This window comes from Rhamphochromis sp. 'chilingali' (genome assembly GCF_963969265.1).
Source record: "Rhamphochromis sp. 'chilingali' genome assembly, chromosome: 8".
NCBI lineage: Eukaryota > Metazoa > Chordata > Actinopteri > Cichliformes > Cichlidae > Rhamphochromis > Rhamphochromis sp. 'chilingali'.
The window spans coordinates 36,306,694-36,333,612 of NC_137935.1; the positions used below are offsets into that span (position 1 = coordinate 36,306,694).

At 40.2% G+C, this 26,919-nt stretch overlaps 1 protein-coding gene across 7 annotated transcripts in view; it reads left to right on the forward strand.

Moving 5' to 3' along the window:
• The window catches only part of fat3a (FAT atypical cadherin 3a), a 179,958-nt gene that overhangs the window by 139,074 nt on the left and 13,965 nt on the right, over nt 1-26,919 (forward strand). For 6 of the 7 annotated variants that reach the window (XM_080888385.1, XM_080888388.1, XM_080888390.1 and 3 more), the window contains 7 exons: nt 3,176-3,313; nt 7,950-8,093; nt 8,607-8,804; nt 17,763-18,564; nt 18,843-18,977; nt 19,112-19,266; nt 25,265-25,498. In XM_080888385.1, coding sequence (XP_080744511.1) covers nt 3,176-3,313; nt 7,950-8,093; nt 8,607-8,804; nt 17,763-18,564; nt 18,843-18,977; nt 19,112-19,266; nt 25,265-25,498 — 1,806 coding nt within the window. Of the gene's footprint in view, nt 1-3,175; nt 3,314-7,949; nt 8,094-8,606; nt 8,805-17,762; nt 18,565-18,842; nt 18,978-19,111; nt 19,267-25,264; nt 25,499-26,919 lie in introns of those variants that run through there. The other variant, XR_013972387.1, reaches the window with a different exon arrangement.

Genomic DNA, 26,919 nt, shown 5'->3' on the forward strand with positions numbered 1-26,919 from the left:
TACCAAACATGCTAGCAGGTTAAATGGCATTAAAAACACAGAAGCAAAAGAAATGCATATAAAAGCATAAAATGACAATATGTGTAAAGGATAAAACAGTCAAAAATGTAAAAAATGATTAAAATAGTTAAGAATAGACCGAAGATAGAAATAAGCATTAAACTAACTAACAAACAAGCATTAAATGGTAGAAAAGGCGAGGCTAAATAAGTGGGTTTTTAACCACAATTTGAAGGATTGAATGGAATCAGACTCGTGGATAACAATGGGGATGTTATTCCATAGAACGGGTGCAGCCAAGGCAAACGCTCGGTCACCTCTATAGTCTTCAGCCGGGATCTCGGCTGTACCAAAAGTGACTGAGAAGATGATCTTACTTGGCGCTATATTGTTAATAACTTGTAAGGGTGAGCAGCAGGATTTTGAATTGAATGCGATACTTAACGGGAAGCCAATGCAAGTCGGCAAGGACAGGGGTGATAGAGACACGCCGCCCACTACCAGTAAGGAGACGAGCGGCCGCATTCTGAACAATTTGCAGTCTATGGAGAAGAGTAGAGTTAAGACCAAAGTAAAGGGAGTTGCAATAATCCAACCTAAATTTCACAAAGGCGTGGATAAGCTTTTCCAGGTCTCTATGCGGGACATAATGTCTGGCCTTGCTAATAAGACGCAATTGATGGAAGCAAGTTTTGACAACAGAAGACACTTGTTTGTTGAGATTAAAAGAGCTATCCAAAAACCCCCCCAGGTCACTAAGAGTGTCGGTGAGGAAACTATCAAAGGAACCAGAGGCACCACAGAGTTGGCCACGAGGAATACTACTGTCAAACACGATGATTTCAGTTTTCCTGTCATTTAGGATGAGAGAGTTACCTGCGAGCCAATTTTTGACCTCGCGCATGCACTTACGAAAACCGTGCAAAGACATAAAAAGTCCCACCTAACTCAGAGGTAACTGATGATCCTTTTAATATACTATGTGAAAGAGAGAGTCCAGAAGTCACAGAAGTGTCATTGGCGGACAAAGACCTACTGGAGTCGACATACAGTAAATGTTTAAGTCACCAATTAGGAGTGAGGCTGGAGACAAAGAGCAAAGAGAGGTGAAAATCTCAGACAACTATGACATGACCACAGTACAAACTTTATGGGGGCGGTAGATGAAGATAACCTGGAGCTGTGTTGGCACAGCCAGGGTGACATTAAAACACTCATAATAGGTAACACGCTGGATCTAGTTTTCTCCACCAACACTGCCACTTCCAATCTGAAATGCCTGAACCTTGCTGTTTCTGACCATCTTTCAGTCCACATCCTCCACATGCACCTTGGACCCTTCAAAGGAAGTCCAACCTGCTGTCAGTAACGGTATGGTGGATTAGCATTGTTTTATTGTTGAGCATTCAACGGCATGAAAGATGCACTGTTTGTAGCTGATGATGAGACAGATGTGGAGGAAATGGTGCTGTCGATGCAAGCAACTTGTCTTAAGCTGCTCAACTAGTGGTAGTGGTAGTGTCATTGTTGTTGACTGGAACACCTGCCAGACAGTACAGAGAGAGCGACATTGTGCCAGTGCCTGTTAGACAGTGCAGAGGAATATTCTGGACAGACAGCCTGTATTAAACCTTTTAACAATTTTTTTTAACTTCATTTGGCCTCTATCCTGGTTGTCAACCTGACGCTTTAAACCCTATCAGGTCTAGTATTATATTGCCTCTGGTGGAACAGTTGACATCCTTTTGAAAGGCTGATAATGTTCTGTTCATGCAGACAGATGTAAATTCAGAAGTAATATAACAGTGGAATACTGGGCTAGCAGGCATTGTACAATTGATTATTGAATGTGCAACAAATTAACACGAGAAGTAATATGACTGCATTCCAGCAGCTATGAATCCCATATTTGGGCCATAGAAATGCTACTTCATAGAACCATGCCCAATATTGCACCACTTATCTTCTTGTCACTCAAATAAAATATCTAACCCCCTAAAATGTTTCGAAGCCAGACCAGGCTATTGTTGCATTTTGGTCTGTGAGTCCAGTCACCTTTCCATGGAAAGGTCATAATCAGTGTTCTAATCTTATAATCTTTTTTCACCCGGTGAAATTTTTGGACACCCTAGTGACAAGGAAGTTGAATAGTCCAGCCTAGAATTTATAAACCAGAAACATCCTCTGACACATGTTTCTGATTTTGGCATTATGGTGCTCATGAAAGAAGTCAGTCTTAATTATTATTATTATTATTATTATTATTATTATTATCATTTAAAGGACACTTTATTGGTCAAAACGACTACAGGCTTCCTCAAGCAGTACAAGATGCCATGGTAATGCCATTTACTGTAAGTATCTGGTTAGGCACTCTTTCTGAGAATTCTAGATGCCAAATATGATAATTTCAGTTTTGTCCTAATTTCAGTGTCCAGAGTTAAACATCATTAAGACCTTTATGGCCTTAGAGCATCCTTGTAGTTTTTTTTTTGTGCCATCTGGGATTTATAGATGAATTTATAAAGATAACTGGGTATAATTGAATAGCAACTTACATGTATGTGGTGTTTTCTGATAGTATTAAATAAGGTAATAAGAAAACTATCGATCCTTGCACAGAACCCTGTTGAACACCATGATTAACTGTTTGTCTGAGAAATACTCATTAAATTTACCAACTGAATCTATCAGAAATGATTAAAACAAGTACTATGTATTTCTTTTATTGCTGAAGGTATATTGTAGTCTTTAGCAAAATGTTATGATTAACTGCAGTGAATACTACACTGAGGGCTAGCAGGACAAACACAAAGATGAGTCCACTGTCAGAAGCCATGCAAGGATACGTTGAGGACAAGTTTAAATCAGGACTAAAACAAAAATAAACTGTTCCTCTGCAATCATCATATAGCTGATACACAATTCTTTCAAGAGTTTAAGTTACAAAAGCCTCATCTTTTCCATATTGTCTTACACTTTAAACATTAGCAACTTTCAGATCCATTACAGCACATCAAAAATTGAAAAGGGTAGAAATATCTATGTGAAAAGCTCTGGTCGCAGACTTATTCTTCAGTGTATTATAGAAACCTCACTACAGACAGCACTGCAATTGTTACCCAACCAAATATGTACTCAGTGTGTGTTTGTGTATGTGTGTGTGTATTTACAGCTGAAAGCAGATGATGTGGACAGTCAGCTGAATGGAGCCGTCTTCTACTCCATTGTCAGTGGAGACAGACACAACCAGTTCCTCATTGACCCACTCAGTGGAGTCATCAAGGTCAACAAGCAACTGGACCGTGAGACTGTGAGGACACACTTTTACATAGAAAAACATCCACTTATCCTCTGTGCAGTTTGGTTTGGTGAAATTACTGGAGACAGGCCAATTGCTTCATTCATATATATATATATATATATATATATATATATATATATATATATATATGTATGTATATATATATATATGTATATATATATATATGTATATATATATATGTATATATATATATATATATATATATATATATATATATATATGTATATATATATATGTATATATATGTATGTATATATATGTATATATATATATGTATATATATGTATATATATATATATGTATATATATATATGTATATATATATATATATATATATATGTATATATATATATATATATATATATGTATGTATATATATATATATATATATATATGTATATATATGTATATATATATATATATGTATATATATATGTATATATGTATATATATATATATATATGTATATATGTATATATGTGTATATATAAAAAAAACACCCAGCACGCCCCTGCGGGCGGTTTTATCCTTCAAGCTCGGGTCCTCTACCAGAGGCCTGGGAGCTTGAGGGTCCTGCGCAGTATCTTAGCTGTTCCCAGGACTGCGCTCTTCTGGACAGAGATCTCCGATGTTATTCCCGGGATCTGCTGGAGCCACTCGCCTAGCTTGGGAGTCACCGCACCTAGTGCTCCGATTACCACGGGGACCACCGTTACCTTCACCCTCCACATCCTCTCCAGCTCTTCTCTGAGCCCTTGGTATTTCTCCAGCTTCTCGTGTTCCTTCTTCCTGATATTGCTGTCATTCGGAACCGCTACATCGATCACTACGGCCGTCTTCTTCTGTTTGTCTACCACCACTATGTCCGGTTGGTTAGCCACCACCATTTTGTCCGTCTGTATCTGGAAGTCCCACAGGATCTTAGCTCGGTCATTCTCCACCACCCTTGGGGGCATCTCCCATTTTGACCTCGGGACTTCCAGGTTATACTCGGCACAGATGTTCCTGTACACTATGCCGGCCACTTGGTTATGGCGTTCCATGTATACATATATATATATATATATATATATATATATATATATATATATGTATATATATATATATATATATATATATATACATATATATATGTATATATATATATATATATATATATACCAAGACAACATAATAATAATGTATACTTTATTGATCCCTGTGGGGAAATTACTCTCTCTGCATTTAACCCATTTATTCAGTGAAGCAGTGGGCAGCCACTAATCAGGTGCCCGGGGAGCAGTGTGTAAGGATGATACCCTACTCAGGGGTACCTCAGGGTAGCCGTTCAGTGGATTTGAACCTCTGACCTTCCGACTATGAGGCGACCACGCTACCTACTGAGCTATTCCTGCCCCCAACATGAAGTACCCTTTGAAGTTCTAGTAGAAGACATGAATGCAGCATTACTTACAATCCCTGTTGTGACGATCATCGAAAACCAACACTACGACACTACGGCAGCAGTGATCGTGAGATGCTTGGCTATAAAATGATCAGCCAGAAGAAGCAGTACACCCATGGAGTACTAGTGGCAAAGATCAAAGCAGTATGGAAGGAAGTTAATCAATAATCGGAGCTGCAGAAAGCTGTGATGAAGAAAGTCATACCTAAGATGTACAGCAAGCTTTCTATACCTGAGGCCTTGGACACTGCCAAGCAAACACTCACAGCAATAGGTATACCAGAGAGATAGAAGGCAAGGGAATAAATCAGCTGTACACTACTGAACCATCCAAGGTGTACTCTGTGGTAGGACAACAATATGAGAAGAACCTCAAGGCTGGAGACAGAGCAATACTGGAAGAATATAGGATAAAGGCTAGTGGCTCTAAGAACAGAGCACAGCTACCTCCCTGAACAGGATCTTGTAACAGTCACAGTTGCAGACACTTAAGAAAGTCTCCAAAAGTTGATTCTGTTCATCTGGACGTAGCGTTTTCAGTGGGAGAAACGTTTCGTCACTCATCCAAGTGACTTCTTCAGTCTCAGCTGACTGCAGGTTTCCCCAGTGTTATAAATAGTACATTTGCATAATGACTGAAACCAGCCCACTGAAGGAACAATGGGCTGGGAGGTCACCTTCATCATAATTATGCAAATTCTCATGACCATTGATCAACAACCACTGATCAATGGCTACGAGTACCATTCACAGAGAGTTGGGGAATGGCTGCAAACACAGCATTGTAAGATGGTGAAAGATGTACCCTTAGGCCCCCTCCTCGATTCAGCGATGGTCTTTCCCTTTTCATGTAAATGGCCTCCTTGACTCCGCTCTCAAACCAGCGTTCGTCCCTGTCCAGGATGTATACATCCTCATCATTGAAAGAGTGTCCACTCCACTGGCCTGTAGGTCCTGGGAGAGTCAGGACCTACTGCAGAGTCCTGGCCTGACGAGGCAGCTCTTCTGTGTTGTGCCATCCGCTTCGCCAGAGGTTGTTTGGTTTCCCCTATGTATAAATCCTGGCAATCCTCCTGGCACTTAACAGTGTACACTATGTTACTCTGTTTGTGTCGAGGGACCCGATCCTTGGGATGGACCAATTTTTGGCGAAGTGTGTTTTGGGGTTTAAAAGCCACAGAGACATGGTGCTTAGAAAAAATGCAATTGTTCCGACACATACGGGATCACTACAGGTTTTTGCTTAGTCAGCGGTTGTCCTTCTCGGCTGGAGCTTTCTTTTGGTGCCTTCCCAGCTTTGACAAAAGTCCAGTTGGGATAACTATGTTTACGCTCTGTGTTGTAGCGTCCTGATGACACCCAGTTTATGCTCCAGTGGATGATGAGAGTCAAACCTTAAATACTGATCCATATGCGTAAGTTTCCGGTACACATTAGCTTTTAGATGTCCCCCATTACTGATGGAAATCTCACAGTCTAAGAAGGCTAGCCTGCCACTTTTCATATCCTCCCTGGTGAATTTGATATGTTGGTCCACCGAGTTAATGTGATCTGTAAATTCTGGAACATCATGAGATTTGATTTTCACCCAGGTGTCATCCACATACCTGAACCAATGACTTGGTGGTGTTCCAGGGTAGGATAGCAAAGCCCTCTTTTCCACTTCTTCCATGTACAAATTAACCACGATGGGTGAAACTGGGGAGCCCATGGCACGCCCATGTTTCTGCCTGTAGTACTGACCCTTGTATGTGAAATAGGTGGAATAAACACACAGTTCAAACACACTTGGTTGGCTCTGAGAGTGGTCCTGTTGCTGAGGTTGGGGTTATCCTGTAATCTCTTACGAGCTACCTCCAACGCTTTGGTGACTGGGATGCAAGTGAAGAGAGATGTAACATTGTATAAGACTATGGTTTCATCTGCCTCCATAATGACATCTCTCACCTTCTCAACAAATTTCAAAAAGTTCTGGATGTGGGGTTCAGAGCTGCCTGGGCGAAATGAAGGCACCGTTCCAAAAGTAAACGCACTCGGTCAATGCTGAGAGTGGTCCTGTTGCTGAGGTTGGGGCCATCCTGTAATCTCTTATTGAAACTGAAATTGTTGATTCGTACAACCGTTTGGAGCCTATAAAATTGGGGAAAAATAACAGGATTGCTCAATACTATTTATTTCGCTGTGAGGAGGCGATTGGCTCCAACAGAGCTTTGACTACACTCCGAAGGAGGCTATGGACAAGGCTAATGACCATTTTCCACAGCTCAACTGGCTGCTACTGCAAGGTTAATTGTGTTAATCCCAGAACCAGCACAGCTGCACTCAGCTTAGTCACTGGTGGATACCGGAGATGAAGGGAGCCGCCAGTCCTGAAGGAGTCTAATCATGAAGGAGTCTTAGCAGGCCTGTGGGACTTCAGAGGCAGCAGACAGGTACTGGCAGACTCAGGGGAGTGCAGCTGTGCTAGTGGCTGATGGAAAAACTCTGGTGTGGCAGGAGTTTGGAGACTCTTGGTTGCCTTCAAAGCGGTTCTAGCAAATCGTCTGACAACTCAGAAGGGGGAAGCAGTATTCTAAACACACTGTGTACAGCGGTGCTGACCTCGACAGGGGATTTAGTCAGGTGGTGGAACGAACACGTTCAGGATCTACTCAATCCAATAGTCACACCTTCTATAGTGGAATTTTGTTTTTCATTATTTTTATTTCATTATTGGTTTTTGTAGATGATGTGTTCTGTTGGCTTCATCGAGCTTGCACGGGAACAGTTTTTAGCTGAGTATGAAGCAGTGGGGATAAAAATGAGCACCTTCAAGTCCAGCCAAAAATGGGTTGAGTGATTTCCTGATCGAGTACAAATAAATAAATTCATATTAAAAAAAATGTTGAATAATAGATTTTCTTTTGGTGTGAAATCTGTAAATGTGTCCAAATCTGCTCATGTGCCTGAATGTAGTTATACCTAGGCATGGCTCAAAAAGTAGAGGAAAAGACACTTATAGTCAAGAAGAAAAGGCCAGATTTGAATTCCATTGAAATGTTTGGGAATTTGAAACTAGCTGAATGAAAAATGAAAACTTCACTGTGCTGCTACAAAAGTAGATTTTCTGGCTTCACCATTAGGCGCCAATGCTTCATTCCTGATTTGTCTGGATATCTTCTGTTGTCTCTTTCCTTGTAGGTTCCCAGCTACTCACTTGCCATAAGAGCTTTGGATAGTGGAACCCCTGCCATGTCCTCCACTGTGATGGTAAACATAGACATTTCTGACATCAATGATAATCCACCCACCTTTTCACCGGCCAACCTCTCTGCTGTCATACAGGTAATCTTAATAATCCTCACAATCTTCAGTTGAACCCAAATATAACAATATCATGTAATAATTCAGGTGAACTATAGTACTTAAATTCCTAAGTCAGTGCTTTAAGTACGCCTGTCCCCTTCCCTATATCAGCATCTCTAAAAATTAGTCAGTGAAAAAAAGGAAAGCTTACAGTTGCTGTGAAATCTGATATTGCAACACAGGCCAAGCATATAAAAAAAATTCTCATCTCTATTTATAACTGTTATGAGCACAGATACCTACTTCATTTTATTTTGTCATGTTTCTCATGAAGAATGACATTATGAATGACCCTTGAACCTGAAATAGTCTATTAAAAGACTATACATTTGTTTTATTCTGCCGGAATGTTGATTACACTCCTGTAGATTCTTTTTCAGATGTGTATTTTTCATTTAATTTTAATTTTAATAAGATTTAAATTCAGTTTAGGAATTATGACTGAACGTGAAATGCATATAATGATTCATCGTCTTGGCTTCCCTTGACCAGGAAAACAAGCCAATTGGTACCAGTATCCTGCAGTTGTCAGTCATTGATGAGGACTCCTCTCAAAATGGCCCACCCTTCGACTTCCGTATCTTATTGGGAAATGAAGGGAGGGAGTTTGTATTGGAAAAAGATGGGACACTAGTAGCCAATCAAGTATTCAGAAGGGACCTGGCAACAGAATATGTAATTCAGATACAGGTAGAGTCAAATTGTTGTTTACACCACACAAAGTTTTTTCAGTCATTCTTCTCTACTGTCATACTATTGTAAAAGATAGATTTTTAAGTTTTAAGCAGTGATGGAAATAACAGCGTTACAATTACTGTAATTACTGAAAAACCGCGTTTTTCAGTAATGAGTAATCTAACTATTACAATTTCTATCGTTACAACGCCGTTACCGTTACGAAGAAGAAAATAAGGTGCGGTCGCGTTACTATTTTTCAGCAAACAGACGGTTGAAGCTCTGTTCAGCTTACCGCACCTTATATCAGTTGCACGGAAGTAGCTGTCTACGTAAGTAATCTGTACGCTACAGATTTAAGCAGCTGCGAGTGCTCCCGCAGATGGCAATCACTGTCTGCTCAACAATCACTTTTTGGCACAACACCTGGAACTAAGGGGACAAAACAATTGCATGAGTGCTGCTGTTTGACTGAGGAAGAATAAAGTAGTCATGGTAAGCCAATCACATGACTACTTCAAGATGACAAAGCAACAAGGTGATATATACCAGTTTTTAAATTGCATTGATAGGCCACGTAAAACCAGAGTCATGATAAACAATATATACACAGCGTTTTTTCCTGAATAATTTTGTCACGTTTAACGTCTAAGGACAGCGCAAGCCCTTTGGTCTTGGTGGAAAAATGCACCATGCCGACCAATCAAAAATGATATGCAGGGCTCACAAAATCGCTAGCCCGACGTCCCGGGGCTAGCGATTTTTCCAGTCGGGCTACCAAAATCTATCTCTGCCCTGCCCGTCGGGCTATCATAGGAAGGAAAAATATATGTCAATGCTTTTGCATTCTTTCGGAAATGTAGCTGGGTAATTATATCATTGGCATCGGTGAGCCACTGTCAATATGTGACATATTGAAATCGCGTTTGAATTTGTGCTTGTTTTTTGCTTTCACTTTGCAATCGCGCGAACTGTGTATAGAGAGTGACAGCACTGATTGGTGAGTGATGATAATTTGTGCACCAATTCCTCTGACATCGTCTTATTAATCGTTAGCTTACTATGCAAACATGACAAGTGAAATCTCCCGCAGCAAGCTTAAACATGTGAGAGGTTGATCGTGCAGAGAATCGCTGAGCGTTATGTGAGTGCGTGTGTAAAAGCAGCAGGATATATATTTTAGTTCTGCTGAGCCAAATAAGACAGGTCAGGGTGAAGAAGTGACAGCCAAAGAAAAGCTTACCACAAAACGGAAAAGTTATGACAAATCAGACTATAAGGCAAAAAGAAAGTGCAGCTTTATGGTTTCATGGACAAATGAATTTCTGTGGCTGCAATATGACGAGCTATATAACCAGGGGTGCACATACAGTAAGTGGTCCGCAGGTGCGCATTCGCTGTCAAAATAAAAAACGTGCACAAGATAAGAAGTTGCAACGCATATTTGCGTACATAGGATTTTCTGGAGGAGGACAGACATTTGTTTAGAACTCTTAAAGATGTCGAAGAAGCAAGCTCCTTTAAGCAATTACTTTGGTGTTCCTCCACCTCCAAAGAAATGTCAGAAGGAGTCCGAACCACAAAAGAAGCGCGTATTCTCGGAAAAGTGGTTGCAGGAGGTGAGCTGGCTTCAAACAAATGATGAATGCACAGAGATTTGGTGCAGAATGTGCCATGAAAATCCCACTCTAGCGGACAAAAACACTGCCTTTTATATGGACGCAAACTTGCGTTGCAACTTCTTATCTGGTGCGCGTCTTTTATTTTGACAGCGAATGCGCACATGCGGACCACTTATATGCACCCGTGTAAATAACATAATGTTCTGCCGGGTGTGTTGTTGGTTTTCCCTCGATTTCAGAGTCGACAAGCGCCTTTGTTACTGGGACCAGTAATTTTAAGAAAGGCCCCCATTAGAACCAAACAAAACATCAATCAAAAAATTGCTATCTTTTTTATTCGAAGGGCTACCAGGGATTTTGAAATTTTGCGAGCCCTGATATGGCAACATGACATTTGGCTGTTTAGGAAGAGGGGGAAGTTTTAGGAGTGACGGCGAGAAAGAGAGAGAGAGAGAGAAAGAGAGAAAGACAGCAGAAAAAGAGAGAGTGCGAGTTTTGAGATGTGAGAAATTTGTAACATTTAGCATGTTTGGAGTGTGTAGTTAATGTGTTGTCTTTTGTAGTTAGTGTGTAGTGTTGTGGATAGTTTTGTGTTGTGTGTCAGAACATTGAGGCGACTGCTGTCTCCAGGTAGAGAATAGGAGTGATACACCTGCTGCTGTCAGACCTGCAGGTATCAGGCTGTGATGTTCTCCTTTATAGTGGACAGAAATAATTTGTGTGGCATCTTATTGAATGCAGAACAGCTGATGGTTATGTAAATAGTTTGAAGTGGTTATTTAAAAAAGGGGTAAAAGGTAAATGCCTGCAAATAGCTTTGTTGTTTGCAAAATGTGTGCATATGATTTTAAAATTGGCAATTTATATTTGCATTTAAAGTTATGAAATATGGTTCATTAAACATGTTTGTTGTTGTTACAGTAAAAATATAACTTTTTCGGGACTTCCGGTTTAGGTGACTATGGCGTAGGTCGCACCGAGCGTAGCTCCTGCAGAGTCTAGTTATTATCTAGCATTTCCAGGCACATTTTGACGGGTTTTTTCTTTTTGTATAGTTCCGAGACAAGACTGTTTTTGCTTTTTGTGTTTACAATGTCGCGTAAGGTTAATAAGAGCGCAAGCACCTCTCAGCAGAACTTGCGGCCTGCTGCTAAAACTGCATCCCCGCCTCGTGGTAAAACTTCGCCACTGCCTGGGTCACCCGACACGCCGCTCGTCGATACGGAAAAATTCACGAAGGCTGAACTCCTCTCTGAACTTCGTGAAGAAATTTCAGCACTGTTTAAAAAGGAACTGACGGCAGCGTTTGCGGAGAATCTCACGTCTATCAGGTCCGACATACAGCAACTAAAAACGGACCTTTCCTCAGATATAACTACCATGCGGCAGGAATTCGCTGGCCTCAGGAGCACAGTTACGGAGATGGAACAGTCTCTCTCCACATGCACGGATGATATTGTCCACCTCCAAGCCAAAGTGGATGCGATGTCAAAGGAGTTGGCCAAATTGGAGAATAAATGCGAGGATTTGGAGTCCAGGTCTCGCCGCAATAATATACGCATTGTTGGTGTGCCAGAGGAGAACGTCCTGTCCGCTACAGATGTGTCCGTGCTGTTGATGGAGGCATTTCAGCTTGGGAAGGAGCCGCTTGTAGACAGAGCCCACCGAACTTTGGCCCCCAAACCTAACACCGGTGAACGCCCCCGTGCTATGGTTGTGAAGCTGCACTATTACGCGGACTGTGCTAGGATTCTCCAGAAGGCCAGGGAGCTGCAGAGGGTGCAGATAAATAATATGACCATTTCTGTGTTCCCCGACCACACCGCTAAGACAGCGCGGGCCCGTGCGGCTTTCAATGAGGTCCGTCGCCAGCTTTGCGGCATCCAGGGAGTCCGATTTGGGATCCTCTATCCGGCAAGACTGCGGATCACTTATCAAGGAATGCAGCGCGACTTCGTCTCGCCAGATGAGGCCAAGGAATATATTAAAACAATAACCACGCGATAAAAAATATAGCGGGACAATGTTTGTTTGTTTGAAATAGCGCATGATCCAAATCCAAACATCATTGTGGTAAGCTAAGTTTGTTACTCTGCCAAACACTTGTTTTGTTTTACCTGTCTAATAGTAAAATATAATTGGGTTATTTTTATTTTATTTGTGCCTTTTAATCTATTGAGAAATGACTCTGTTGGAGCTTTGGTTTGACACGGTTCGTTTCGTAGTCGGGAGCGTTTTTGTTTAGATTGCTCCGGGTGGGAGCGTGCACTGCCGTCTCCATCGTTTGGGGATGGGGGCTTTTGCTGTGCAGGGGGGAGGCGGGAGGGTGTGTTTGACGTGTTATTATTATTTTTATTCTGAAGCTGTACTTCTGTTGTTGTGGGTTTGCGTTTGTGTGTTTGTGTGAGTGTGTTTTTCCCACTTGTTCTTTCTTTGGGGGTGAAGAAATAAGTATTTTCTCTTTTATCTTTCTGCAATGACCAGTACTTCAGGTCAGTCCTTAGGCAATTGTGGTATTAGATTTTTAACTTGGAATGTCAAAGGTATGAATAGCCCAATTAAACGATCTAAAATATTCTCGCATCTTAAACGTTTAAAGAGTGATGTAATGTTTTTGCAAGAGACCCATTTGCGAAATCGGGATCATCTTAGGCTCAGGTGCCCATGGGTAGGTCATACTTTCCATTCAATGTTTAATTCAAAAGCCAGGGGGGTGGCGATCTTAATAAACAGAAGGGTACAGTTTACAGCCTCTGAGATTAAAGCTGACAAAAACGGGAGATATTTGGTTGTTGTAGGCACCATGTACAATGTACCCGTCCTCTTAGTCAATGTGTATGCGCCAAATTTTGATAATCCAGGTTTTACAGATGCACTTTTGAGTAGTCTCCCTTCCCTTGATACTCATCTTTTGATATTGGGTGGTGACTTAAACTGTGTTATTGATCCTGCCTTAGATCGCTCGAATCCTCGGACCCTGACCCAATCCTCTATGTCCAAGTCTATTTCAGAGTTTATGTCTCAGAATGGTTTTGTAGATCCCTGGAGGTTTTCTAACCCTACTACCAGAGCGTACTCTTTCGTTTCTCAGGTACATCAGTCCTTTTCGCGGATTGATTATTTTTTTGTGGACGGTTCCCTTATTCCAAAAGTACTGTCATCTACATATCATCCTATTGTCATTTCCGATCACGCACCACTTACCGTTGACATCAAGCTCATAGCCCAGTCCTCTTTTTCCTCACCCTGGAGATTTAACTCTTTGTTGCTTTCGGATGAGGGGTTTGTTACCTTTATCAAATCCGCAATTGATGAATTTATGGTGTTTAACGACAGCGATACTGTTACGAGGTCATTACTTTGGGAATCTCTTAAGGCATATGTGCGTGGGCAAATAATTTCTTTCTCTGCCCATTCCACTAAAAGCCACAAAGCCACTTGACTTGACTTGTGACATAGATAGACAGGTTGTTGACAGTCCCACTCCTGATTTGCATAAAAGACGACTTGACTTGCAGACCGAATTTGATTTACTTTCTACGGCAGATGCTGAACGTCTCTTACTTCGTGCGCGTGCGACTTATTATGAACATGGTGATAAGCCCAGAAGGCTTTTGGCCCATCAGTTAAAACGTCAGGCCTCTTCTCGATTAATTTCTCACATTAAAGATGCGGCAGGCAACTTGGTCTCTGATTCAAAGGAAGTCAACGAGGTGTTTAAGACGTATTATTCCTCCCTATATGAATCTGAATCTGCTGCTGACGGCTCTGAGATGGATTCCTTTTTTAACGGTCTTATAATGCCCACTGTCGATCCTGTTATAGCTGAACAATTAGATGCCCCTTTTAGGTTGGATGAAATTGTGCATGCAATCAAGACCATGCACAATAGTAAGGCACCAGGACCTGATGGGTTTTCAGTTGAATTTTTAAAAACATTTGTAGACAAGTTAGCCCCACTACTTCTTTCAGTGTATAATGAATCTTTTGAACGTGGTCTATTGCCCCCTACATTGTCTCAAGCACTAATTACTGTTCTCTTAAAGAAGGGTAAGGATCCTACGTCTTGCACCTCGTATAGGCCTATTTCACTGCTGAATGTTGATGTTAAAGTCTTGGCTAAAATTTTAGCAATTCGCCTTGAAAAGGTTCTTCCTACTATTATTTCAGATGAACAGAATGGCTTTATTAAAGGCCGCCAGCTGTTCTTTAATGTCCGCACGCTTTTGAATGTCATTCTTTCCCAACACTCGACCACTAATTCAGAAGTAGTTATCTCACTTGATGCTGAGAAAGCTTTCGATCGTGTGGAGTGGAGCTTTCTCTTTGCGGTCTTGCAAAGATTTGGTTTCAAGGACAGATTCATTTCATGGATTCGACTGTTGTACAAGGCACCCCAAGCCAGTGTCTATACGAATGGTGTTTCCTCTGGCTACTTCTCATTGTCACGCGGCACGAGACAGGGTTGCCCCCTGTCCCCCCTACTTTTTGCTATTGTAATTGAACCCCTATCTATAGCTTTGAAGGCTCTTCCTCATTTTCGTGGTATTTCCCGGTCAGGCCTTGACGTAAAATTGTCTTTATATGCAGATGACCTGCTTCTATATGTTTCTGATCCCTTATCTAGCATACCATCGATTGTGTCTCTATTAAACAAGTTCGGCTCTCTGTCAGGTTACAAAATAAATCTTCTTAAAAGTGAATGTTTCCCCATAAATTCTTTGAGTCTTACACTTAAACAATCTGACATTCCTTTTAGACTTAGCCCTGCCGGCTTTAAGTATTTGGGAGTTAACGTGACTCGTACTTTGTCTTCTCTGTACTCTTCCAATTTCTCCCCTTTAATGACTCAAATTCAATCGGATTTTCAGAGATGGAAATCGCTACCTTTGTCCCTAATTGGTCGGATCAATGCTGTAAAGATGAACATTTTGCCTCGATTGTTATTTCAGAGTATTCCTATATTTTTACCTAAAGCTTTTTTCAAAAAGTTAGACCAGCTAGTTACATCGTTTTTGTGGGGAGGGAAACACCCCAGGGTGAGGAAATCATTATTACAGAGACTGACATTTGATGGTGGTCTTGCCTTGCCTAACTTTTTATTTTACTATTGGTCCTCTCATGTTCACAAATTGACCCATTGGCTTGAATCTCAAGAACTGCTGTGGTGCAAACTGGAACGCCTGTCGTGCACTTCCTCATCCTTAGAAGCTTTATTGTTCTCTCCACTACCACTTAAGCCTTCTCATTTCACCCAAAATCCCGTGGTACAGTCTAGTCTAAGGGTCTGGTCACAATTCAGGAGTCATTTTAAGTACATCTCTGCGTCAGTACACATGCCCATCACGCAGAACCATCTGTTTACTCCTGGCCTCATTGATGGTACCTATGTACAGTGGAAGCGTCATGGTATTAATACGTTTAAGGATCTCTATAAAGATGGTACTTTCTTAACTTTTTTAGACCTGTGTTCAGAAACAAATCTTCCGGCTACCAATCTATTCCGTTATTTTCAGGCACGGCATTGCACTTCTGCTCTCTTCCCCTCCTACCCTCTTCTTCCAAATGTCCAACCGTGGGAGGAATTCTTATCCCTTAAACCCAATAAGAAGTCAATTATATCTTTAATATATAAACAACTTATGGATTTAAATGTCCATTCAGTTGCTAAAATTAGGGGGGCTTGGGAGCGGGAGTTAGGAGTAATTTTTTCGGATCAGCAATGGGAGAAGGCAGTATCCAATGTCCGTTATAGTACGTCCTGTGCCAGGTTACAACTTATCCAGTTCAAGGTGTTGTACAGGGTTTACTATTCAAAGTCTCGTCTGTCTGAGATTTACCCACAAGTGATGGATCAGTGTGAGAGATGTCATGCCACCCCATGTGACCTAGGCCATATGTTCTTTCTGTGCCCAAGACTCCATGGCTTCTGGAGTCAGTATTCAGTTATTCTTTCCAAGGCTCTTGGGACCCAAATCTGCATGGACCCTTTTCTAGCTGTTTTTGGGCTTCCAGTCAACACTGGTCTAACCGACCCTACACACTTCAAAATTTTAGCCTTTACATCACTTTTGGCTAGACGTTGCATCTTACTCCTTTGGAAATCTTCAAAGCCACCTTCAGTTTCTTTTTGGTTTAGAGATGTGATGTCATTTCTTAAATTGCAAAAGATAGGCCTTGTGGCGAAGGGCAAATACAGAGAATTTTATCGTATCTGGGGCCCCTTCGTAGACTATTGCAAGTCATTACACGCTCTACCAGCTGATTAATATCATATCTCTTCCCCCCCCCCCCCCCCCCCCCCCCCTTTTTTTTTGTGTGTGTGTGTTTTGGGGTTTGTTGTTTGTGTTTGTTTTGGGTTTCTTATTAGGTTTTGTTTTGTTTGTTTATTTAAGCGTGTGTGTGGGTGTGCCTGTGTGTGTGTGTGTGTTATCGTATCTGTTCATGTAAGAAAAACTAAAAAATATGTGAGGGGAACAGATTGTATTGTCATTGTAAACCACTGTACACTAGTCTCTCAATAAAAATATGAGAAAAAAATATATAACTTTTTCTACTCGGATTTTATGTTTTTTGTCTGATTTTAGATCAATTGTGTTAGTACAGCATGTCAAAATGAAAACATAACTGTAAATTCAGACACGTTAGGTCGTGCTGAAAAGGATGATACCAAACAAGGCAAAGCTTTTAAAGGTGAAATGTAGAGGGAAAATCAAAAGCAGTTAAAAATGGGCAATTATACCCTGGACCCCAGAGGGTTAAACATTTTATTTAAAGTAACGCAATAGTTATTTTCAAGTAATTAATTACTTTTAGAATATTGTAACTCAGTTACTTTTTTTGAAGAAGTAACTAGTAACTGTAATTAATTACTTTTTCAAAGTAACTTGCCCAACACTGGTTTTAAGTTCAGCAAACTTTAGCGAAGCATGTATCTACCATTGCTGTGTCACAATTTGGCCACAATGCCTGCTGCTCAGCAAGTTCTACATTCTTCAGTTTAAAAAAATGTTGTACCTTGCTAAAAAAAAAAAAAAATTAAAGCAGCAATTAAAATGGTATATATTCATGTTTGTCGAAATGGTATTTAAAATGTTAGAGCCTGTTGGCTGAGGTACATTCTAGTGGTGAATTATTTTGATAGCCTTTTCTGTCTTTTGTCTATATGTCTACTGCTATTGTTAAAAAGGTAGAAATGTCAAAAAATATATTTTTGAAATATCCTCATTTAAAAAAGCTAAAGTAAAAGAAAGGTTGCATATTTCAAATATCTTTTAATCTAGTTTATACTTTTAATATTTTTCATTGGTTGTTTTTCTACTTCTGACTTCTGATCTGACTTTTCCTGCAGGTGACAGATTCGGGGAAGCCTCCTTTGTCATCCTCCTCCATACTCACAATCAGGGTGATTGAGGAGAGCCTCCATCGACCAGTAGCAGTACCACTGGACATTCATATTGTTACTATGGAGGATGAATTTCCTGGTGGTGTGATTGGTCAGCTACATGCCACCGATGCTGACCCTTATGATGTTTTGACTTTTGGTCACGCTCCTTCAGCTCAACGTAGTCTCTTTAAGATTAGTCCTCATGATGGAAAGATCATAGCCCTGGGTGGTTTGGATGCAGGCAGGTACTTTCTTAATGCTAGTGTCAGTGATGGCCGCTTTGCTGTTCCTGTACCCGTAAGTGTGCATGTGGAGCAGGCAACACCAGACATGTTGCGTGAAGCAGTGACAGTGCGTTTTGAGAGAGTGGCACCACAAGACTTTGTGGCGTTGTACTTGAAAAGCATGTTAAATGTGCTCCAGCAGTGTGCTGCTACTCAACAGCAGGACTCACTGCATTTGCTAAGTTTGCAGCCAGTTGGAGGGACGCAACAGCTGGATATGCTCATCACCATGGAAAAAGCAGGTGGTGGATACTATAAGGCAGCCTACCTCACCCAAAAACTAAGTGCATCACGGCGAAACCTGGAGGAAGTGCTTAGAGTATCAGCTATCCTGGATAAGAACTGTTCTGGATTAGACTGTCGTGGGGCTCAGTGCGAACAGAGCATTGTCTTGGATTCACACAATCTCGCTACATATAGTAACCCACGGGTCAGCTTTGTCTCACCTCGCTTTCACCGGACCTCACGCTGTACATGCAATGGTAAATCAGAATTGTTTTTCTTTGCAGTCTTGCCTTAGACTACATGTAAGATACCTTTTTTGTGTATAGCACTTTGTGACTGGTAAAGTAAATTAAAGTAATTTTATCCAGTTGCACTGCAGCTTAGGTTAAGTGGAGTGAGTTGGGTACTTGCTAAACTCCCCTTGCTGTCTTTGTTTCTTCTATTGTTTCTTACTGTGAGTTTCATTGGGATCGTTTCTCAATAGTTTCTTACTTTCTGTCCCTGTGTTTTGTGTGCATGTGTGTATGTATGACAGATGACAGCTGTTCTGTCCTGTCAGAACAATGCGAGGACCAACCCTGTCCACCAGACATGCAGTGTGTTTCAATAGAGGCCAATAGAGGGCGTTATGCATGCCAGTGTCCACAAGGCAAACTTGGAGAGTGTGCAGGTACATATGTCAGCAAAAGAGAAACAATCCAAAGTCAGCATGAAACTAAAAAATGCAAGAACAACAAGTAAAAACTAACTGTAATGTAACTCTAGAGTAATGTCTAACATTTGTTGTTGTTATTTTTGGTGCAGGACATTCATCTTTGAGTTTCTCAGGTAACAGCTACATCAAGTACAGACTCTCTGGCCAGCTGCAAACAGAGTTGAAACTGAGCCTGAGGATCAGAACACTGCAGAGCCAAGGAATTATCATGTACACACACACTGAGCCCTGCACTGTGCTTAAGGTACATTCACACATATTACTGTAGTGTTTCCACCACTGCAAAGGACATTTTATTGATAGTCATTTGTTGAAAAGTAACCCATCATGTCATATCATAGCATATCATATCATTAACAGAAGCCTAAATCTTATGCTACTGAGCTCTTGAGTCGTTAAAATAGTCTAGTCTTACTACATTTAGTAAACTCTTTTAAATTGAGTTTTCCTATGCTTATGTTTTATTTGTTCATATTATCACTTTGTTTTTGTTCAAATTGATTTAAACTAATTTTACTTTTTTGTATTAAATTCAGTTTTGTTTTTACTTAAAACTTAAAAAAGTCTGTTCATATTGTATTTTATTTTACTGAGCAGCACGCCATTCCACCTATTTAAGCTATTTTTTAATGTATGTTTGTCATGTTTACCTTAGCTGCTATAATCTTATCTGTGTTTAGAACCTGTCATGCAGTTAAGTCCAGGTCAAAGTGTTTCACAGGTGATTGACAAGCCAAATAAATAACGTGTCATAATAAGAAGATAAAAATAAACTGAAGAGAATAAATCATTAGATTAATTAATTATTTGATTAAATAAATGAAAATTTAAAACAATCTAAAAGCAGAGCAAGAGTGTAAGATAAGATACATGAAGATGGCGGTGTGCAACGTCACAGTGGCTCTACACTCTTTTTTTCCTTTTTGCATGTTTTTTTGTTAGCGCTAATTTCACTTCTGTTTTTAAGGATATATAATATGAAAACTTTGCATAAAACATCCCGCAAATATTTCAGAAGTATTCGGAAGAGAGGCGAACAGTTTAAGTCTACTGAAAACTGAAACTTTGTCTCTGTTTTAACAGAGACAGAGTGACACTGAAAACTCACTAGATCATGACTTCAGCCTCAAACACTCCCAAACAGCCATGGCAACTCATGGTATCATCACTAAACATCTGTAGCAGTTCATGGTACAAAAGGCTGCATCATGGCATTGCTTCGAAATGCAGCAGAAAGTTGTGACAGCACCACTTTGGAATGTACCCTAAACAGTCATCAATCACAAATGCCACCACAAGTTATGGCATCATCTCAAACATCTAAACATCACCCTTAAAGAGTTACAGGAGCTTGTGGCTTGACCTCTAATGGCAGGTCAATCCAACTGATGGTGTCACAACCTCAGGGGTCAGCAACCGTTAAGACCCAAAGAGCCATTTGGACCCTGTTTCCACACAAAACAGAAACACTGGGAGCCGCAAATACTTTTTGACATCTAAAATTAAGATAATACTGTATATATTGTTTTTTACTTTAATGCTTTGTGTGAAACAACTAAGGTGTGTTGCTTATGAAATCCATGAAGTGCTACAGAGAAAATTACATTTTATTTATGTAATTAAGACATTTTGAACTCTTAAAGAAATCTAACAAAAGAAAAGACACCCAGCTGAACTAAAATGATCCATGTAGCAAACAAAAACTGTTGTGAGCCGCCACCCTTATATCGCCTTTGGGCTTTTGGAGCCTTGACCTGACTTTTAAAAAATAATTGGAAAAAAAGCACTATGCTGCTAAAAAATTAAAAATAAATATTTGCAAAATCCTGCCTAAATATGTATTTTACCTGGTTAATGTGTGTGGCCGGGTGTGGTCTGCAGCACTGCTGCAGGGGAGGCGGACGCACCAGAGCAGCACCCACAATCACGACTCGCCACCTTAACGTCTGTGCTATCTATGCTGTTGTTGGTATATGTCGGGCTGTGAGCTGAAAAGCTACAGCCGGCTGTATGCGTACAGCAACAGTGTGTGAAAATTGGTCAATAAAGAGATGCTGAAAAGCATGTTCATGGAAACATCGTCGGGTCTGCCGTGATATGTTTACAATGGGGCTGTACTTTCATCTTTACGCAGGACTGTAAGCTGCCATCTGTGAGGCGTGAGCGGTGTTTGTTTTTAACATTCTCACGGTGGAGAATAGCTGCTGACAATGTGGACCCGAAGATCCATAACTGGCCTACCTGGGGTTGAAAGTCTCGATAAATGCACGGCGTTTCGGCGGGTACACCGGCTTCCGCGAGTGTGACGCTTATTTTGAGCGATGAAAAAATAATAAAATATCATTTTATTTTTATATTACAATGTCACAACAATCTTCCAATTTAGAACTACAAGTTAAAAAAATAACTAACAGAAATAAAATACACTTCAGCTAAATACTTCTAATTTATTTTCCCAAACCACGCGGAGCCGCACTATAAGGACAAAAGACCCCTGCACTACCTGTACGACTACTAGGTGCTAATACCACACTTTAGCAATTGATCCAGAGCGACAGCTAGCTCATAGGATTGCAGAACTCTCAGCAACTTTATCTCCACTGCTACTTCTATTATAAACAAAATGGTTCAACTGAGGTTACAGATTGCTACACAACTTTGAACCAGGAATGTTGCATTCTTTTAATTAGAGACCAATGCAATATCTGACTGTTAAAGACAGACTATTTTATCTTCATTTTATCCTCATGAGTTTGCAGTCAACACGACAATGTCAATGTATAGCCCAACTGATGTGAATGTTAGTATAGTTCTGATCCATCTATGAATGAAATAACCAAGCAGCAAAACATGATGGAGCAGTTTATATTATAAGTCGATATTTCAGTGATAGGGCTTTAAATTATGACTCAGAAATAAGGTGGTAAATTAAGGTCGAAATAAGAAAGCAATAATATGGAAATAGCACATTAATACCACTTAATTACCAAATTAATACCCATGTAGTAGCCAACTACCGTTGATACATATTATTGACACACAGGTATAGCTGTGTAATATTACATTGAAATTCATGTAACTGGGTAATAATTGTACCAAAATAGGAACTAATATTGTGGGGAAAAAAACATGAGTATGGGGCAAAACCAGTTAGCAATAGTATAGTTATATTTTGCTAACAATAGAGAATTTTTCTATACTGCTTTGTGGTAGTATTTTTGTAATAATAAGGTAATATTGGTTGATGCTTTAACATATTACACTATTATTATAATATAACCCTGGAATTATTTTGAAGGTAACATTGTAACTAATATGTGAATGGTGTGACCTATAACCTATAAAAACATTTGGTAGTTTCTGTGTAATAACCAGGAAACAGGACTACAAAACCTGATATTTCTTTCTAATTCCATGTTGAGAGCCTATTAAAGCAAACTTTAAGAAGTTATGAGTCATTATTACCATTAAAGATGAACAGTGGTTCATGTGTATTTGGACTAGTCAAGTCCAAACTGCAGTGGGATTGCTGCTAGTACTGGACTTGGTATGTGGCTTCCTACTAAAATTTTAGTGGTAAAGGCTACAAAACCTGAAAAAAAAAAAAAAAACTGTGATCAACCATTTTAATAGGCACACAGAGGGATCATGCATTTAGCCAGCCACAGAAAACAGCCAGCCACAGATATGCCAAATAAATTTGCAAGGTATGCAGGTGTACCTAATATAGTAGCTGGGCACATGTAGTAGTAATGTGATAGCTGCACACTGACAAACTGTTCCCACAAAGTTGGGAGAATGAAATTGTTAAAAATGTCTTTGTATGCTTTGTATGAACCATTAGGTGGTCTTTTCACTGAAACGAAGTGACTGAGCCCAACCCCTTAAAAACATCCACACCACACCACAATCCCTCCCCAAACTTTACACTTGCCACAGTGCAGTCAGACAATTACGGTTCTCCGGGCAATCCAAACTCATTCATTTGATTGCCAGACAGAGAAGTGTGATTCATTACTCTAAAGAACACCTCTCCACTGTCTAGTGCAGGGGTGGGCAATCTCAGTCCTCGAGGGCCGGTGTCCCTGCAGGTTTTAGATCTCACCTTGGGTCAACACACCTGAATCACATGATTAGTTCGTTACCAGGCCTCTGGAGAACTTCAGGACATGTTGAGGAGCTAATTTAGCCATTTAAATCAGCTGTGTTGGTTCGAGGACACATGGGACACCGGCCCTTGTGGACTGAGATTGCCCACCCCTGGTCTAGTGGTTGCATCGTTAACGATTCTGTATCTGATGTAATGTTGGATGCAGCCCATGGAGATCTTGACACACTGTTCTTGAGCTAATCCGAAGGCCACAAGAAGTTTGGAGGACTGTAGAAATTGGCTCTGCAGAAAGTTTGCAAACTCTGCACGCTATTGATCCATTATTTCACAAAAATTTGTCAATTAATCTGCATACCTAGGTGCTTGGTTGTATACACCTGTGGCCATGAATGTAACTCAAACACCTGGATCTATGATTTGGATGGGTGAGTGAATACTTTGAGCAATATAGTGAATAACCATTAAACTGGAAGAGAGATAAGCATGTGATGTGAGGTAACATAAAAAATCTCAGCCAATAGCAAAGGCAGAGAAAGAGAGGAAATTATGATTAACCAATGAAATGATAACTTTCAAATGAATCAACTCTTTCATTCTCATTGGCTTGCACTTCTGTCAGCAGTGAAGTCAATGAGTTACCATGGTGATGGCCTTCAGTGTGTGTCTGTGTCTGGCATTTGGGCCCGTCTCTGTGAAGGGCTTGACACTCTTCTCACAAAGAATCTAGTAGGCTCTTAATAGTAGGTTTGCATTTTGCAACTTTGATTCCAAGTTATTATACAGAAACTGTCACCCTTGTTTAATGATAATAAGCCACTCCATTAAATATAGTGTGTTACCTTCAGTTTTACCTTCAAAAAAGAATATTCACATGTTGCATTAATCAATACTACCTTATTATTATGAGATTACTACTTCTCGTCACTATGTATACAACCCATCCAATCCACACATGCAAAGTCAAACCATAGATGTTCACAAATTTAGTTTGTGTAATAATGAGAAACTACACAGGGAAGGAGTATTGAATAGATGAAAAAAGGGAGGTGCTAAAATGCATGGAAGGTCATGACAGTAGCTGAAATCTATCAATAACTGGAAAACAATCCTGCCACTTAGTGCAAATTAATATCAGTAGCTTCAGTCCTCATTGATGGCCTATAAAAGTAGTGCCTCATTACCAAGGTTTCACACAAAGAGCATCTAATGTTGAGTAAAACCAATGAGCTCTCTTAAGACCTTTGCCACGTTATTGTTGGAAAACATACTGATGGAATTGATTACAGCAGAATTTCTAAACAAGGCCATACACTTTATAGGCCTAAACTTTAAATGAAGGGCATTTAAAGTTTGCTGAACAAAATTTAGGCAAGCCTGTGAAATACTGGGAGGATTTCACAGTCTGGTCCAATGAAACCAAAATGGCACTCTTTGAATGCCTTAATACACACTAGGCCATAATACACACAAGGTCAAAAGGCACTGCACATCAATCAAAAGCACCATATCAACATTAAAGTTTGGAGGTGTTAATATCATGTTATGGGGCTGTTTTTTAGCAAACAGTACTGGCACTCTTCAAATAATTGAAGAAAGGATGAATGGAAAAATGTATAGGGATATTCTTAATTTAAAAACATTTACTGCCATGTACCAGGATGACAATGGTAGACGCTTCAGTAAGACAATGATCCCAAACACATGGCCAAAGAAACTCAAAATTGGTTTCAGAGAAAGAAAACAAAGCTGCTAGAATGGCCCGGCCAATTATCTGGCCTGAATCCAACTGAAAATCTATGGAAAGACCTAAAGCTTGTGCTCATAGTAAGAGCGTTTAGGATTTGAAGACCATTTGTGTGGAAGGATGGACCAAAATCACACCTGAGCAATGCATGCGATTAGTTTCTCACGATACAGGAGGCATCTTGAAGCTGTCATCACCAACATCTATGTTTTTTCTTACAGTTAAATTTTTTGCAGAATGTTTTTTTTTTTATGTAACACTACATTTATGTGCTTTGATGTTTCAAAGACTGTGTGTGTGTGTGTGTGTGTGTGTGTGTGTGTGTGTGTGTGTGTGTGTGTGTGTGTGTGTGTGTGTGTGTGTGTGTGTGTGTGTGTCTCCATGCAGTTGGAGGATGGGAAGCTGTGGTTCCAGTTGGCTTGTGGCCTTGGTGGAAATGATGACAGCCCTGACATGCTGGGCATCTCGGGTCGTCGTATCAATGATGGGAGCTGGCACACAATGGCACTTGAACTGAATCGCAACTTCAGCAGCTTGGCACTTGATGACAGCTATGTTGAACGACGCCGTGGACCATCATTTGTACAGAGACTACCTACAACTATCTTCTTTGGAGCACTGGTCAGTTCATGAGTACCTAGGGTTAATAACTGCCTACAGGAGTTATTAACAGCTTTTTCATACTTCATCTCCTTTACACCAGACATGTTGACCAAGGGCAGATGGCAAACGGAAACTCATCCCTTACAATGTTAAATCACTGAACCTCGTTTACCTGTTAATGCTAGCTGTGTTTCACAGATAGTAACTGATCTGAAGACAGTAAAAACCACAGACCTCTAGCAGCTTGCTTCACAGTCAGGTCTTCCCTCTATTTACCAACAAAAATAAGTGGTTTATCCTTAAAGAACAAGCTGCTACCCTCTGAGCTTGTCATTGTTGACAGGGCATAGACATGGCCTCAGAAGAACCAACAATCAGACAACCCCCTACGAGCAAGCACTTTGGTGAGAGTGGGAAGGAAAAACTCCCTTTAAACAGGAAGAAGGCTGTAAGTCTAGCAGGATAGACACAGACATGAGTCCACTGCAGTAACCTGTCGTAAAGCTGTTACTCTACTTTGATGAGCTTTGAAAACTGAGTGAAAATGTTGAAGTAAACCATGGCTCTAGTGGTGATCAGTTAGCTATTTTACAACTGTTCGAAGGTTGGAGATTGGCCTATAATTAGCTAAGACAGCTTGGTCAAGTGATAGCTTGATATCATCTGTGAAAATCTGAGACTATTTTTTAGTAACTACATGAATGTTCAATCACTCACAATTATTTTATCTGAACTGATCACTAAGTTAAAAAGACTGAAATTTGAGATAGAAAATCTGAGTGAGTGCCATTTGGACAATAGATAACAACACATAAAACTGGCTTTTGAGTTTTCCAGCAGTGGTAGACAAGGCTAAGCGTGAGGCTTTTCAATGAATTAAAACTCTGTCTGGGTCTTTGGTTGATTAATAAACTGGATACCTTTCAATCCCCATTCTCAGCCTGTGGACTCTAACAGTTAGTTTGCTTGGGGGTCTTGATTCTAACATAACCTTAACCAGATTTCTGTAAGGCAAAGTAAATGAATTGATGATCAGTTATTAATTCATGTACTAACAGGGACTTAGAAGAGAGATGTAATGTTTAATAATCCACATTGCACTGTTTTACTCTTTGGTGAAGCTGTGCATATTATATTATTCATCCTTTGTGGTTTTTATGTTATGTTTAAATCGGTTTTTGCTGATTTTTGGTTCGTTTTTGTTGGTTTGGAAACAAAGTTTGTGGATGTGGATGTGGTTTTGGGGGGATAACAGGAAGTTGAAGCTGAAACTCTGGATAGTCACATTTGTGTGGTTTAAGAACATTGGCCAGATTTCTAGAAATGAGCATCAGGTCCAAAGTGGGATGGTCTCTCCTAACCACACCAGGTTTTTCCCAGAAGGTTTTTCAATTATCTATAATCAATACACATATAAAAACAAATTAGTATATACCTGA